Source organism: Saccopteryx bilineata, chromosome 2, assembly GCF_036850765.1.
Source record: "Saccopteryx bilineata isolate mSacBil1 chromosome 2, mSacBil1_pri_phased_curated, whole genome shotgun sequence".
In the NCBI taxonomy this organism is placed as follows: domain Eukaryota; kingdom Metazoa; phylum Chordata; class Mammalia; order Chiroptera; family Emballonuridae; genus Saccopteryx; species Saccopteryx bilineata.
In genome coordinates, this window is record NC_089491.1 from 220,833,489 (window position 1) to 220,849,774 (window position 16,286).

General features: G+C 53.1%; 1 protein-coding gene across 1 annotated transcript in view; it reads right to left on the reverse strand.

Moving 5' to 3' along the window:
- Window positions 1-3,456: 3,456 nt before the first annotated feature.
- The window catches only part of PDXK (pyridoxal kinase), a 33,815-nt gene continuing 20,985 nt past the window's right edge, over window positions 3,457-16,286 (reverse strand). The window contains exons 3-11 of the mRNA XM_066259249.1: window positions 14,881-14,985; window positions 14,190-14,273; window positions 13,289-13,335; window positions 12,526-12,611; window positions 11,189-11,234; window positions 9,564-9,675; window positions 8,104-8,240; window positions 6,662-6,728; window positions 3,457-6,402 (exon numbers count right to left, since the gene is read on the reverse strand). Of these exons, the coding sequence (XP_066115346.1) occupies window positions 6,290-6,402; window positions 6,662-6,728; window positions 8,104-8,240; window positions 9,564-9,675; window positions 11,189-11,234; window positions 12,526-12,611; window positions 13,289-13,335; window positions 14,190-14,273; window positions 14,881-14,985 (797 nt within the window). The 3' untranslated portion in view covers window positions 3,457-6,289. The remainder of the gene's footprint in view (window positions 6,403-6,661; window positions 6,729-8,103; window positions 8,241-9,563; window positions 9,676-11,188; window positions 11,235-12,525; window positions 12,612-13,288; window positions 13,336-14,189; window positions 14,274-14,880; window positions 14,986-16,286) is intronic.

Consider the following 16,286-nt stretch of genomic DNA (forward strand, 5'->3'; position numbering starts at 1 on the left):
TCTCTCCTCTGCCTGCCCTGGTCCCTGACCCGTGGGGATGTCCTCGCCCTCTGTTACCCAGCCACCTGCTGCAGGGACTATCTTGGGGCAATGCCCTCCCTTCTAAGGATTTTTTTTTTTTTGATCCTGGTAATTGGCCTGCCAGTTAGCACTTCATGCTAAATGGGTAATTTCACCCCTCCATGAAATTTCATCCCCTGGGGATGCTGTCCACCCCGTCCCTTTCTACATGCTTTCAAATGGCCCCTTTACCAAGTATTCCTCCAGTCACTGGTCAGTGTAAGGTATTTTTTCCCCACTGAGAAAGGAGGAAGGGATCAGAGCCACAAAGTGTGGAATAGTAAAAGGCTTTATTGAGTACAGAGCGCATCCCACCCTGCGAGGTTCCCTGTCCTGTGGAAAGATGGAGGCCAAGGAAGTCGCAAGGAGTGACCCGCGTGGGGGATATTTAAAGGGTCCCTAGGGTGGTCGAGCTAATATGACGTGGTGAAATCTCACTGGCTGGCAGATGGTGGCTGTTTTCCAAAGGGCTCCTGGGGAGTTTCTTTTGGCGCACTTGGTTGTGGGCGGTTCTAGTTCCCGGGCCTGAGCTTTCCCTATTATCCACCGACCTTACAGTCAGTGTCATCTATACTGCTCACAAAAATTAAGGGATATTTCAAAATGAATATGAAGCGATAAAATATCCCCTAATTTTTGTGAGCAGTATATTTCCCCAGCATCAGGAGGACAGTGATAAAAGGACCCACCATACTCCTGAGTCACGGGCCATAAATCTTAACCTGTCCAGGCAGGAACAGCTAAGCAGCGCAGGGAGGTCAGAGTGTATTTGTGAGGTGGAGTCAGAGGTGCTTGGTACACAAAGCAGATCCCATGTCCTGCCGCCCTCTTCTTGCCTTTCTTACAGAGCCTGTCTTACCTGTGGGTGATCTGAGGGTTTATCTGCAAAGGTGTGGGAAGGTGTATAGTACCTACCTGCTGGGTGTGTAGGACCAGAGCTGTCACCACTCAGGTCTGAAGGATTTGGAGACCAGAAGGGGCAGTAACACCTGATCAATGACCAGAGCCCAGGGATGGGCCAAGAAAGGGGGGAGCCCCACCTTCCTCTGATCCCTGGGAAGGTCATGCAGGAACCTTGAGGGCTGGGAGTCTGTTGTCTGGGAGCCTGTTGTTTGGGACATGCAGGGCAGCCCCCAGGATAGAGACCAGAGCAGGCCAGGCGGAGAGGGACCTGAACCACAGGAGCAGGGCAGGGCAGGGCAGGGCAGGGCAAGGTGTATGTAAGGGACAGCAATGGCCATGGCTTGGTTAATGTGGTGTAGGTACAGCACAGATGATTAATGTACAGAAATACTGTGGGGAAAAGAAATCCTCAGGCTACACCGCAACCACCATGAAAATATTTATTTATGGAGAGTAGCACGCACAGACAGGCCTCTATAATGCTGACCGGAGCTTTACATTTACAAACTCACAGTGGGAAGGGCTGGCCACCACGGGCTAATGAACCATTGCCAGAATCTCACAGAGATCGTCCCCCTCACAGCCAGGACCTAGGAGGCTGTGCTTTGTTCCCAGGCTGCATTACAGCCCCTGAGACGCCTCCATAATCCAAGCTCCTTTCCAGGAAGGACCAGGACAGCATCAGCTGGGCTCCAGCTCAGCTCCTCAGTCCTGTTGGTCCAGTTTTGCAATCATTGACTGAAATTGCCAACTAAAATTCTAACTTAGAAGATACATAGCTATAGCGTTAAAAGCATTCAAAACACCACCCTGCCTACAAGGAGATTAAGAATTCCTTTCCAGTTCCTCAAATATTAACATCTACACCTCCCAACACCAAGACAAGGGGTTATAGCATGGGCTCAGGGTCGTCCACTGGAAAGGGCTGGCTCTCGATCTCTAGCCAACTTGCAGGACAAAAAGTCCCAGGCAGGGTGAGTGACCCTGGCTTGAGAAGGAGTCTGAAGGCATCTCCTATAGAATGGCTTCCCGTCACACAAAGATAGGAACTTGCCCATTGTGACATGGACTAGGGTGGTGGCTGCAGGTTGGGGGCTTCATTCACCAAGACCACTCTGAAGCTTTCCCCCCACTCTGAAGCAGGGGTCAGAGGTGGGCGGGAAGCCTCACTTAAGCATAGGGCTGTGCTTGGCTTGGACAGTGGGAAAGCTTTTAAAATACCTGGTTACTCTGCCAGCATTTAAAAAAATTCTAGAAGTGCCTCCCATTAATATAGTTTTAATATAGTCTCTAAGTCAGACCTAAAGTTACTCATTGATTTCTGTCTTACAAACAGAATGAGTACATTGCGTTGTGAGCTCAAACTTATAATGAAAGGCAGGAATGTGGTTTATAAGACATTTTTTTAATCACTTAAACCAGAAACATTTTGCATGGAGAATAAACTGTAGGCATCCATAAGACACAAGCACTGTGAGAACTGTGAGCCCCCAGCCTCCACGGGGGGGGGGAGGGGGCGGCGAGCCGACAGTAGTGATTGGTGTTGCTGAGGCAGAAGTAATGGGACACATGCAGGGCCCCCATGCCTGTGCAGTGCCACAGACTGAAGAGCCTGGTTCCCATCACTGGACAGAGAAAGACTTATACACTAAAGACACACACACCAGAAGCAGAGCTGCTGTTTGCAATCTACCAGGGTGGGGGCCAAAGACCCCTCCCTGCTCACCATCCCAGGCCCCCTGCTCTATGTCCCCCGCTGGCAGAGGCTGGAAGTGCATGGCTGGATTCTGAAACCAGAGTGGTCTTTATGAAAACACACAGGATATCATGATGCTCTTCCCATCTGCAGACCATCCTGCTCCTGTCACAAAGCAACCAACTGAAGCAAAATACACACCAACTCTGCACACAGGTCCAAGGCCATACGTGTATGGGCCCTCAATCACTGTGCTGCGAGGCCAGCCTGGCTGGTGTTTGTGTGCAGAACTGCAGGCTGTAGGAGGTCTCCTGGGGCGATGACATCCACTCAGACCAACTGGGCCCAAGTTCAAGGCTTCCCTGGCTTAGGGCAGTGGACCTGACCTCCAAGAGCCATCCTCCCCAGCACTGGAGGTCCTCCTGAATGCCTACTTGGCTTGTACACCTGACATGCTCCCTCCAAGGGCACAGGAGCTGGCTCTCCAGGGAATACTAACTCAAAGAGCCTCACAGGATGATGGGAAGGGAAACACCTTGCAACCTGGCAGGGGGAGGTGCAAAATTGAATCCGGGGGCAACATGGCTTCTACCCAGACTTAGAAAGCCAGGCCACACTCACAACACCCCCATCTGCACATAATCCACTCTGCTCACTCATACACTCCCCTCTCCTCTTTCCAGCCCAGCCAGGTACTGGCAGGGGCTCCCAGTGAGAACTGTGCGTGAAGGAGACCCGAGACACCAGGCAGGCAGCAGAGAAGGAAGACAGGGATTCCTGGCTATTTTGGCGCTGAATACAGTCCAGTCACATGGTGTCTGTGATCCACACAGATGGGGACCCAACACCCCAGGCAGGTAGGTGGTCCCATCCCAGAGCAGGAAGGACAAAGAGAGGGTGTGCATGCAGTGGAGGTCCAGCAGCCAGAATGTGCTCACCGCCTTTTGCATATATTTCAACTGAGGAGTGAACCTGAGGTTCAAGCAGGGACAGGAGTGGTCCCTAAACACCCTCACTCTCCCGCCTAGCCTGCCTCTGTCCCAGAGCCAAGAATCTACCCTGTGCCGCATCAAGAAGGCCTCTGCAGAGCGGCCTGCAGCTCCCACAAATTTCTTTCTCAGGTGGGTGATGGTGGCGGGAGGTGACTGACCCATCAGGGCCCAGGTAGCACAGTGCAGACAGCACGCTCTGGCCTGAGTGCTCAATACTAAAAACACTCTCCACTTACTCAGAGCAGGTGCACCAAGACAGGCTCAGTCCATTGGAAAATTAAACATTTTAAAAATTGGTCCTAACAAATTTAAGAACAGGACAACAAACAAAGCATCACTTTTACCATCACTGACATCATTGTAGAAATAACACGGACTAACACAATGACATCAGCAGACTTGGCAATGATTTTAAGACTGATTAAAAAAAGGGGGGGCTATTTTATAATTCATCTTTGAGGTCTATAGGAGAAGGTTTGAAACATTGTAAAGTATTGAAATCGGCACTCTGACAACAATCTCCATGTTGACATAAATTATTACCATTCTGCATGTTAATAAGCAAAGTGAAAACAAAGATCAATTCTTATTTGGACCCAACTTGTATGAAAAACTGCCAGGGACCGCGGTTGACTTGTAGATGGTAAATTCTACACATGGACAGCCCAGAGCCTCTGCTGTCGGTGTGACAGGTGGAATGTGTGAGCAGAGACAAGCTGACACGACACAAGCACATGGGCTTGGGAACATGGGGCCAAGCCTCTGACATACAACTAAATGACCAAGAACCGAATAGTGTTTGCAGAGCTCATTTCCCTTCAAGTTCACTATACTCACGAAATAAGCCCTACACCCCAAACTGTATTTCCCCAGTGGGTTTTCACCCTCTCGTGAAAGACAGACACATTTGGGTTCTTTCCCCAGCTCTATACTGGCTCTCAATACATTAAAAGAAAAAAAAAAAGAAAAAAAGGCTTTTCTCAATGGCTGTCTCCCTAGCTCTCCTCAGCACAAGCAGTGTTTCCCATTAAAGGCACCGCACAGGCCCAGGGCCCTGGCTGACTCTGGCTGATTTCTACATGCACCTTGCTGGGAAGGCTGCCTCCCCACCGGGCTGCAGGCCACTCCTTCCTCCTCCTGGTCCACTGGGTCCTCGGGACCAGGAAACATGACAGGGAGACAGATCCCCTGACCCTGTGCACAGGCCACCAGGAGCAATGCTGCAGGACAGTGAAGACAGTGCGAGCAGTGGGAAGGAAAGACAAGCAGCTGGTGTGGGGGGTTCAATGGAGAGTGGCAGCTCTTCTTTTCAGGGAATTTTCTACAAAGTGAAGAGTGCACTACTGAGGTTTGGGGGCTCCTGCCTGTGGGCATGAAACCGTGGGTAGGGGGACAGGGCTGCCCTCAGAGAGTCTGCTTTCCCAGGGGCCACACCTAGGCCCCCACATCCTATATCTGCCTGTCCCTTCCAGGCTGTGAGTTTCCAGGAGGTGCAAACCTCTGCATCCCCAGAGTGAAGGATGGGGTGCTGAGATCAAGGCAGGCTGAGGCTTCAGGATGGGCACCCCTGCCTGTAGCCATGCCTACAGTACCCCAAAATTCTGGGCAAGGGGAGCCTGAAAGTCACGCTGGCAGTGGACAATTGGACTAGTGTCAGGGCCTCAGGGTGAAATGTGCCAACTGTGGGAACAAGAGCCCACTCTGCCCTCTGTACCTGTCTGCACACTAGCTCCACGGCCTGATGCATTAGTCACAGCAGCAGGTGGCAAACACGCAGTGCTTAAGCTGCTGTACCATAAACTAGGTGAGTTTTCCAAAAGGAGCCCAATGGGGCATCTTCCTAGACACCCTCAGCCCCACACTGCCGTACCCTTTAAGGCATCTCTGCACCTCGCTCGGCAGGTCCCTAGAGACACTTGTGGGCCACAGGGCGGTCCTGCTGGTACCCATGAGATGTGTGAACTGACTTGAATTTTCGAGGTCCTGGGAAGATCCCCACTAAAGTGACTGTGCAGACCCGTGTGTATCCGGGCCAGCTGGCTAAAGTTAACTCATCTACATGATGAAATAGAAATGGATTATCGGGAATGCCTAGGAACCTACCGAGCAGCAAAGTAATGAACAAAAATTCCAAAGCAGGAGCATGAACCAAGAGGGAACAGTCAAAATGACAATAAAAGTATTTGGCATAATTCATCCAGATGCAAATGGTTAACCCCAAACTCATTCTCACAGACACAGATACAGGCCCCCACCCCCGGGCCCAGCCCACACCGGACAGGGGATATAATTCAGTGGTAGAATGAATATGACTCTCTGGGGGCAGCAGTGTCACCCATCCTGTACCCCACCCCCAGTTGAGGAGGATGCCCCCCAGAGCTGGTTTTCCAGGGAGGCCCAGGAGCCTTCGTAAGGGAGGGAAGCTGGGTCTCCAAATTACAAAGATCTGTGATCACTTGGTTATTTTTTAAAAAGCACGACTGGCACATTTTCACAATTAAGACCAGTTGATGCTGGACACTCATGAAAGAAAAAAATATCAAGTTTCAGTCACAGCTCTAAGGCAGACATTTACATTTTTCATGGAGATGAAGACGGAGACATCAACACGCTGTCAGGAGGTGGGCACACGCGGCCCTCACAGCACCGTGGCCTGGACAACGGTCTCCGGGTTCTCAATATCCTTTTTGCTCTGGACCATCCTCAGCTCCAGCTGGGCCGGGCTGGGCTTCTGTCCTTCCCCAGCCTGGGCTACAGGACAGAAACAGCATCAATGTCTGAGTTCCCAGCTCAGAAGGAAGCTCTGTGCCATGGCCGCTGCCCCCATTCCTAAAGGCCAAGACCAGGGGAAGAGCTGGAGCCACGGGAACCCTACTTGCAGCAGAATCGGTCATACGGTCAACATGGTTGAGCAGGTGCTGCCTCCCTCCCTCCCACCTCTCTGCCGGAGGCCCCAGATGCAGGGGCTCTCGGGAACACCATGGCACCTCACGGGCCCTGCCAGTGGTACCTTTCGCACACTTGATGGTCCGCTGCAAAACATGGTGCATGGCTGACACAGTCTTCTCACAGGCCACCTGCAGGAGGAGGAGACACTGTGCCTCTGCCACCTTTAAGACTGTCTGCTCCCATGCTGCTCACAGCTGCCTGTGAGAGCACTGTCTCTGCCCTGAATCACCAGAACGCTGGCTCAGCCATCACATGCTCCAACTAGCTGGGCCTGCACCCCACAGAAGAACAGAGCTGAGCAGATGTCTGAGTAACTAAATTAACCGCCCCCTCTAGACCACAGACAATCTGGGGAGCAGCTGTGACTCAGGATCATCAATACTGCCTGGTATATGCTGGGTGCTTAATACATATTTCTGGGATGAATTCATTACAAAGAATCTACTTGAGAAAGTCATCACTCACAGTCAAAGTCTCACAGTCAGACATGGGGCTAGCGGGTGCTAAGGAAATGAGCACAACTCCCTCCCGACTCTGGGACCCGGGGACACCTCTTACATCCCCTCCCCAGCCGGACTCGACCTCAGAGGCCCAGCAGCAAGGCCTCCTCTGGGCACCATGATGCCACTGCCTGGACCAGAAGGAGCTCCTGCTGCTGCTAATTCAACTGGCAGGTCGGCCCTCAGGGGTGGCAGCAGGGGGTGAAACTGGCTAGATAATGGTAAATTTTGGCTTCGACTGAGAGGGGAGGTGAGGGGGGAGGGACCCTAGTGCAAGCCTTGCATTGCACAAACACAGACCCTGACACCCAGATGTGCTGGGGAGACTGGGGCCCATGGGGAGATGGGGCCCCTCTAGGTGCCCTGCAAGGACAGCTTTAGGGCAATTGATTTCCAGATCTTGATCTCCAGATTGTTCCTTCCTCAAATAGACCCAGTAAGACAGAGGCCTGTTTCCTCTTTCTTTCTCCCCACCCCCACCACTGGGGACAGATGGAGGAGAGACCTGGCTGTCAGCTGACAGGGCATCAGAGAGAACAACGTGGTAAGAGAACACGAGGCTGCACACGATGCAGGAGGAGGTCAAAGAACATGCCTGAGCCCTCAGTTGGACCACAAAGCACACAGGAAAGACCCCACACCCCAAATTAACCAAATCATCCCAGGGACTACATTTGAGGACATGCTTGCAGTGACTGCTCTGCTGGAAGAGGCTCCCCGTTTCTGAGGCTGCAGCACCTCAGTCCTGAGCTATATAGCCCTCAGACTTCAGCTGGCTAGGGACTCTGTGGTCTGGGCCTGGCACTCTGCTCATGAATGAGACAGTGAGCAGGTGTGGGGCTGGGACTCAACCCAGATGTGGGACATGACACAGAAACCAATGCCTGCCCTGTTTTCCCCCAAGCTAACGGTAACTATTGTCCCCCTTCATTTCTATGGACGTGATAAGCACTCCCCAGAGATTAATGGATCAACTGCAGCAGGAGGGGCACGCCCTGCTAACCTTGAGATTATTGGGGTGCTTGTGTGTCCACGCCAGGAGCATGGCAGCAAAGAGGTCCCCAGTGCCCACGAAGACAGCGTCCACCTTGTGTATGTCCATGCGGATGCGCTCTGTCACCACGGAGCCATCTGGGTGCCCTGGGGGACAGCATGGCCCACTGGGACCCCAGACCCTCACCAGCAGAGGGCCAGCCCAGGCCTGGACCCCAGCCTGCCCTCATCCCCACTCATCCCCTGCACTGCATATGGTAAAATATGTTGTCCATGGAGACTCAATCAGACAGAACCCAGGGTATAGGGACTGCCCAGTGTTCCCAATGCCCCAGAGCAGTTGCTCTGTCCTAGGGGAGAAAGTGTTGGGAACCCCAGATGACCAGTCAGGATGGCCTGGGGGGAACACATTACAGCTGCTGAAGGGCTGGCTCACAAGTGTGTGTGTGTGCAAATGTGTGAATGCATGTGTGTTCATGAGTGCATGTAAATGTGTACGGAAGGTGTGTGCCAATGTGTATGTGCATGCATGTACACAAGTTTGCATGCATGAGTTTGTGAATGAGTATGTACAAAAATATGAGTGCATGTGTGAATGTATGTGTGAGCGTGTCAATGTAGATGTGTATGTGTATGTTCGTACATACAGGTGCAGAGGGAGAGGTGAGAAGGTGCCTGTGGGCTGTTCTCTGGGGCAGAGGCAGTGACCCCAGCCTCCTGTGTCATTTTAATGATGTGCAGAAAACACCAACCCAGGTGACCCTCTCATGATGAAACAATGAACACAACAGAGCATGAAGTGCCCTCCCAGTGAGGTCAGCACCAGTCCTAGCTCTATGGAAGGTCAGATATCTGGTTACTGGGAGCTTGGCTCCAGCAGGGCTGTTCCCTGTGATCCCCACATGTATAAGTCAGGATGTTATCCTCACACTGCAGGTGCATTATGGGCATCAGGGGCTGCTCGGTGGCTGTCGGGGGGAAGTGTCAGCACCCATGCTCCACTGCACCCTGATTCCTGGAAGTCCTTCCCCATTCTGGTTTTTTATTTTATTTTTTTTACAGAGACAGAGAGTCAGAGAGAGGGATAGACAGGGACAGACAGACAGGAACAGAGAGAGATGAGAAGCATCAATCATCAGTTTTTTGTTGCGACACCTTAGTTGTTCATTGATTGGTTTCTCATATGTGCCTTGACCGTGGGGCTACAGCAGACCGAGTAACCCCTTGCTCGAGCCAGTGACCTTGGGTCCAAGCTGGTGAGCTTTGCTCAAACCAGATGAGCCCGCGCTCAGGCTGGTGACCTTAGGGTCTCGAATCTGGGTCCTCTGCATCCCAGTCCGATGTTCTATCCACTGCGCCACTGCCTGGTCAGGCCCCATTCTGTTTCTAGTCTCATCTTTTCCAGGATGGGGGTGGTGGTGACAGGAGCTCAGGAAACAGACTGCCTGTTGATGAAGGCATGGGACTTACGGGTCCTCTGGCTCCCCAGTGCAATCAGGTAGTTGCTGCCCCGCGGGGAAGGCAGGTCTGAGCTGGTGATGACCACGGTTTCGGGGCCCATTGAGTGCAGCACGTCCATCACCTGCCAGGCACAGGGAGCACATCACCTGTGATGGAGTTCCCGAAGGCTGTTACTCCTGCCCACCCCCTCACCTTGTGAGCCCATACAGCCAGCCATGACTGGCATGCACACCCCAGATGCTCTCTCACAGGGTTTGGCTTAATGAGGGGAAGATAACAGAGGCTTAGAACCTGGGAGCCCATCCTGACTAGCCCTTGCCTTGTCCAATGATAGCTTTGCCATGTCCTCATTCCCTCCAGCTGAGGGTATGACCCTGCTGGCTCCCATTTACACCCCACAGGTGCCCACCTTCTGGATGAAGGTGCCAACTGGGCTAGGCCAGCTGTCTTTCCTCATCTGGGCTCCACACAGAGCAAACACCAAGCAACAACCACTTCCACCTGTCCATTCTAGGAAGCCACTCACTCACTCGTTTATTCATTCAACAAATACCTACTGCCATGTGCCCAGCAACACACTGGGGGTTGGAGGCTCCCTCCCCTCAAGGGCACAATATCTTGTGACAAAATCCCCAGTGAGGTCAACTCAGGCCTTGGAAAAGTGCCAGCTGAACCAGACAGGGTGCCAGGCGTGGAAAGACCTGGGGTGGGAGGCAGGAGGGCCAAGTCACAGGCAGGGGGCGCACCACCTGCCTTCCATGGGGCCAGTACCAGTCAGCTAAGCTGCTCAGGACTCTCACCGTCTTATGGGGTCACTCAGAGAGCCTGGATATGCTCTTGTGCTGTCCCCAAATCAAGTACACACATTCGGAATTTCTGGTGTCGGGGGGCCAGTGTGGACTCCAAGTCATGAACCTTTGGCTTAGGAGCCTGCTCACCTGAGTCACAGAACGGTAGTTGTGTTCCTCCCCTCTCAACCAGGGCCTTCGGGCTGGTGTGCCTTCGGGCTAGGGTCACAAAGCAACAAGGAACCTACCTCTCTTTAAGTTGGCTTTTCTTTAAGGGCTGTAGGAGGACCTGTCTTCCTTGTGCAACTGCCTCAGGGCAGTGCTTGTGATCATGTGAGTGGACACCCTCTGCTCCAGAGCCAAGCATGGGCTGTGTGAGACGTGTCTCTCACCATGCATGCACACATGTGTGCACACACGGGACCGGCCAGCTACCTAGCACCCACCCTGCGCCGGTCACTGTGGATTGCTCGGTATGAGCTCGCTCTAGTTCTTAAAGAGAGGGGTGCCTGTGCCCATGCACTATTTCTTTCCCATTCAGGGTCATTTGTTTCAGAGGCCATCACAGCTGGAGGGCTCCTCACCCTGTTTGCCACCATGGCACTTTGTTATGGCCACCCCAGTTAGCTCATACATTGCTGCTATGAGCAGAGCAGTGGGCTTACCCAGGTCTGACAAGCGCAAAGCTGCAAGTGACCAAGAAAAGTGGCCAAAATGAAATTTACAACACATCCCCACGGCTAGCTGACTGGAAGCCCATTTCCCATCTCCACAGGCATGTGGCTGTCCCCTCCCCACCATGAGCAGTGCCACCTGTCCATGCCAGGACCTGGAGGGTCTCCTTACCGCTAAGGCTTCTTCCTGGCTGTGGATCTTCCTGCCACTCAGTAACCTAAAAGACAGGCAGGCACAGGGGAGATACTGCTTGCTGGGTCCTGCCTGTAATGTTCCAAAAGCTACAGCAGCAACTGGTTCCCCACCCTCAATTCCCACAGGGAACTACTTGAGAGCCTGCTGGCCATCATGGACCAGGATGTGTCTGGGGACTGGTCAAAAGTAAACTTTAATTTTTTTTTTTTTGTATTTTTCTGAAGCTGGAAATGGGGAGACAGTCAGACAGACTCCCGCATGCGCCCGACCGGGATCCATCTGGCATGCCCACCAGAGGGCGATGTTCTGCCCATCTAGGGCGTTGCTCTGCCGCAACCAGAGCCATTCTAGCGCCTGAGGCAGAGGCCACAGAGCCATTCTCAGCGCCCGGGCAAACTTTGCTCCAATGGAGCCTCGGCTGCGGGAGGGGAAGAGAGAGACAGAGAGGAAGGAGAAGGGAGGGGTGGAGAAGCAGATGGGCGCTTCTCCTGTGTGCCCTGGCCGGGAATCAAACCCGGGACTCCTGCACACCAGGCCGATGCTCTACCACTGAGCCAACCAGCCAGGGCCTAAACTTTAATTTTAAAGGGGGACTCACACATCACAGGATGTGCTGAGGTTCCAGGCTGCGCTTAATATGTACACATAACAAAATAAAGAACAGCAGCACGTGGCCCCAGTAGTGACCCACATCATGGCACATGAGGCAAGCGTGGCCCACAGCCACAGAAAGTCACAGCTGCCAGTGGTTAGTGTCCCACATTCACAAGAGCCCACCAAAGGTGAAGGTCCTCAGAGTGAGTTGTCATCTCCAGATGGACAGGCTAGGTCAGGGAACCCCAAGATCCCAAGAGTCCAGAAGCCCCCACCCCTATTTTAAAGGGTGGCCTCAGAGATAGAGGGGACCAAGCTGACGGTCCAATAGGGTCAAACTTCAACCACTTGGGCACTCAGCTGCACACCCCATGCCACTGAGGAATGCCCCTTCCACCCTGGGCCGTGCCATCCAAGAAAATGCAAGGCTTTGAAACTTAGTACTGGGCAGGGCGGCTGCACATTCCTTTTAACCTCATGCAGAGATCTGGGATGTGGGTTTCAGAGCTCTGGGGTAACTGCCTGTGTCAGCTGGCATGGACTCTACATTGTGGCCTATGGTAGCCACGTGCCAGAGCACCTCTTCCCTCTCTCTGTTCTCAAGGCTCCTGCTGGTCAGAAAAATAGCTGGGGTCAGCATAGTGGGGACACTCCCAGAACCATCTCTGCCATTTTTCTTTGCAGAGGTCTGAAAACTTGAGCCGTTTCTAATCACTTACTCGGCCTCGAACTGGTTGGGAGTTATAATGTCTGCAACTGGCACGACCTTTTCTTTGTACACCGGAAGGAGGTCCTCCGGAACATACTGAGGAGAAAGGAGACAGGGACACAGGCTGATGTACATGGGGAGGAGGAGACGAAACCCGAGGCATGTGAGTCCAGGCTCGGGGCCCCCATGTGAGACTGGGCACCTGACCGTGGAGACAGGCCCTAAGTGGTGACCCCAAGGGCTCCAAGGGGTCCTGTGGGAGGGCTGGGAGAGCCCCTTCCACCCTAACATCCTGGCTTCTACGAAGGCCACAGAGTGATTACACCCTCTCCACATCACGGTGTAACTCACTCTGTCCCACAGCAGGGACAGGAAGTTACGGCCCATTGCTTGTCCCACTGCCAGTCTGTGTATGGCTCATGGGCTGAGAGCAATTTTAACATTTTTTAACAGTTGGGGGAACAGTCAAAAGAAGAGTTAACACTTTGTGATACATGGAAATGACAGGAAATTCAAATCTGTATCCGTCCACGAAACTTTATTAGAAAACAGTCATTTTCCTTTGTTTGCATATTGGCTGCTTTTGGCTACAACAGGGAAGTGTGGCCCTAAGATACTCTGACGCTGGAGACCCCTCTGCCAACCTTGCCTCCTCCTGACGAGGGTCCAGCCCCCACCCGCCCGGCAGCATTTCCTTCTGTCAGTGTCGGTGTCCTGCTCTTGAGTGGAGAGCAACAGCTGCGCTCACCATGTTTACATATGCATCAACTTACCATAGAGCCTTCGCCGTCCCACTTGTCACCCATCACCGGGTCACATACTGCAAAGACAGAAAGGATATCTTAGCAACAAAAGCTGCGGCTGGTAAGAAAAGAGCCTTTCATGTGATTTTTGTTGTTAAACTTCACTTGCACCTGAAAGCCTGGGACAGCATGACCTCCTGTTCTCATGTATCTCATTGCCGGGTGGTTCCCGTTTCATCATCGAGGCCATCCCAGACGTCCACCCCATGCCACCCGCACTGCTCTCGGGTTGGGGGCATCACCCCCCCACCTGCCATGACCGGCAACCCAGCCTTCGTACACGGACACTGGTACAGCTCATTTACAACCTGCTTGCCTCCCATGCCCCACACAGAGGCCGGGTTCATGGTGAAGATGTTTCTAACCCCTGAGTTCTGAAGGCTCCCATCTCCAGAGACCTGGAAAATTCACCGCTTACTGGCTAGAGGTGGACTGTGAAGTCGGGATGCCCAGCAAGAGGGAGGCTGAGCGTCCACGCACATGCCCAGCAAGAGGGAGGCTGAGCGTCCATGCACATGCCCAGCAAGAGGGAGGCTGAGCGTCCATGCACATGCCCAGCAAGACGGAGGCTGAGCGTCCACGCACATGCCCAGCAAGACGGAGGCTGAGCGCCCACACACATGCCCAGCAAGACGGAGGCTGAGCGTCCACGCACATGCCCAGCAAGAGGGAGGCTGAGCGCCCACGCACATGCCCAGCAAGAGGGAGGCTGAGCGTCCACGCACATGCCCAGCAAGAGGGAGGCTGAGCGTCCACGCACATGCCCAGCAAGAGGGAGGCTGAGCGTCCACGCACATGCCCAGCAAGACGGAGGCTGAGTGCCCACACACAGGCCCCCAGGAGACCCCATCCCAGGGGATCCACTGCCTACCGAACACCAGCCGGGGGTTCTGCTGCTTCAGCTCCTGCACAATGTCCACCACCATGGCCAGGAAGGACTTGTCCCTCATGTAACCTGTGGGAGGGAGATCAGTCCACCCTCATGAAACAAAACCACTGCAACTGACCACAGCAAAGGGAAAAAGAAACACCATCACAAGCATCGTATGGCCAGGATGAAGACCAAGTATCTCCCAACAAATGCAGTCCACAAGGGACATCAGGCGCTCCTCAAGAGAAATGCTGAGTTTTAAATGAAAAGAAGAATCCACAGGTGACAGGTGTACACAGGATATTCTTCTATCCTGTCCATCTCAATAATGAGCACATTCACTTTTAACAACATATATAAACACAAGCAGGTACCTTTTATTTACCCAAATGTGTGTAAAGAAGACCAATGTAGCAGGTGTAGTGTGTTGCTTACCTAGGTGTTTTCACTCCTGACCATTTCCCAACATCCCACCTGACCCCAACCCATGCGCACTGCAACCCCAGTGTGGTCCCAGAAGTATGACTTTGCATGGACAGGACCGAGTTCTCGGTGGCATGTGCCACACTGCTCCTTGAAGGAGGCAGGGACCAGGGACAACCCTAGGAAGGGGGTGCTCTGGGACTTCCCAAGCCCACCCAGCTGGAGCAAGGCTCATGGGTACCAGCACCCACTCCTTCAGGGCCCTTACCCGTGAGCACGTAGTCATATTTATTCACATTGTTCAGCTTCAGACCGTCATACAGCTCGTGGAGCTCGTCCGAGTTCAGCACTTGACCCTTCCAGTGTGCATAGCCTGGGGAAGAGCAGAACATTCCGAGCTGGGCACACGGGTGAGACTGTCACTGGGTGGCCTGACACAGCCCCATCTCAATGATGCTGGTGGATGGCCCCTCCCCATGGGCTGACACAGGGACTGATCGAGACCAGCCAGGCATGCAGTCTCAGTGGGTGCTCCTGAGGCTGTGGGTGCCTGGCAGCCTCACAGTGCTCCTGAGAGCACACCTGGCTCTGATGCTGTCTGTGGGTGTTTTCACTGACATCAGGGGTCACACCTCCCACTGCGGCTCCCTCTGGAATCCAAGGCAACAAGGGCGTCAGCTCTCCAGGTTGGATACCTGTGGGGCCTGTGCCATACTGACAGGATACAAGGAGGGACACCCCAGAAAGGCTATACCAGGCCCACCCAACTGCATAACCTCTCCGTGTCTTTAGCGGGGGCACCTGGGGATGAGTCTCCACATGTCACAGGCACTTGCTTTGCCAGCTTCTACTGTGTACGTTTCCCCATCCAGGATGAGTTGTTTCATCCCTGTCACCTGGGCACCCTGGCAGGTACGGGCTCGTCACATCCCAGTCCCACCTTCCACCCCCATAAGGTTGAGATGTGGCCAAAGCAAGTCTTGGATCTAATCCTGACCAAGAGCCAAATGTGAATTAGAAATGGGCCCTGGTGCTTAACCTGCTCTCAGCCCCAACAGGTACTCAGGTGAAGCGTTCACTGCAGGCAGAGACACTCGCAAGCATCCTGGGGGGCCCGCCTGCCATGTGGAACCCGGTCCACAAAGGCTCAGATGGGGGCAGGCTAATGGCTCTCCATTCATCCCGGGCAGGGCTACGCCACAGACACCCTGCACTTCACTCGTGAGAATTCCTTCTAGTGTCCTTTGGGCCATGGGAGACCGGGCAAAAGTACCGTATTTTTTGCTCCATAAGACACACCTAGGGTTTTGTTGTTTTTTTTTTAAAGTTTCCTGATCCCTGCCTTAGAGCATTTTTTTAAATTTATTTTATTTTATTTTTTTATATATATATTTTAAGTTTTATTTATTTATTTGTTTATTTTAGAGAGGAGAGGGAGAGACAGAGAGAGAGAGGAGAGACAGGAGAGAGAGGGGGGGGGAGGAGCTGGAAGCATCAACTCCCATATGTGCCTTGACCAGGCAAGCCCAGGGTTTCGAACCGGCTACCTCAACATTTCTAGGTCGATGCTTTATCCACTGCGCCACCACAGGTCAGGTCACACCTAGGGTTTTAAGGAGGAAAAAAAAAAAATCTGAACCAAAGGGTGTATTAAATATTTAATAAAATACCATA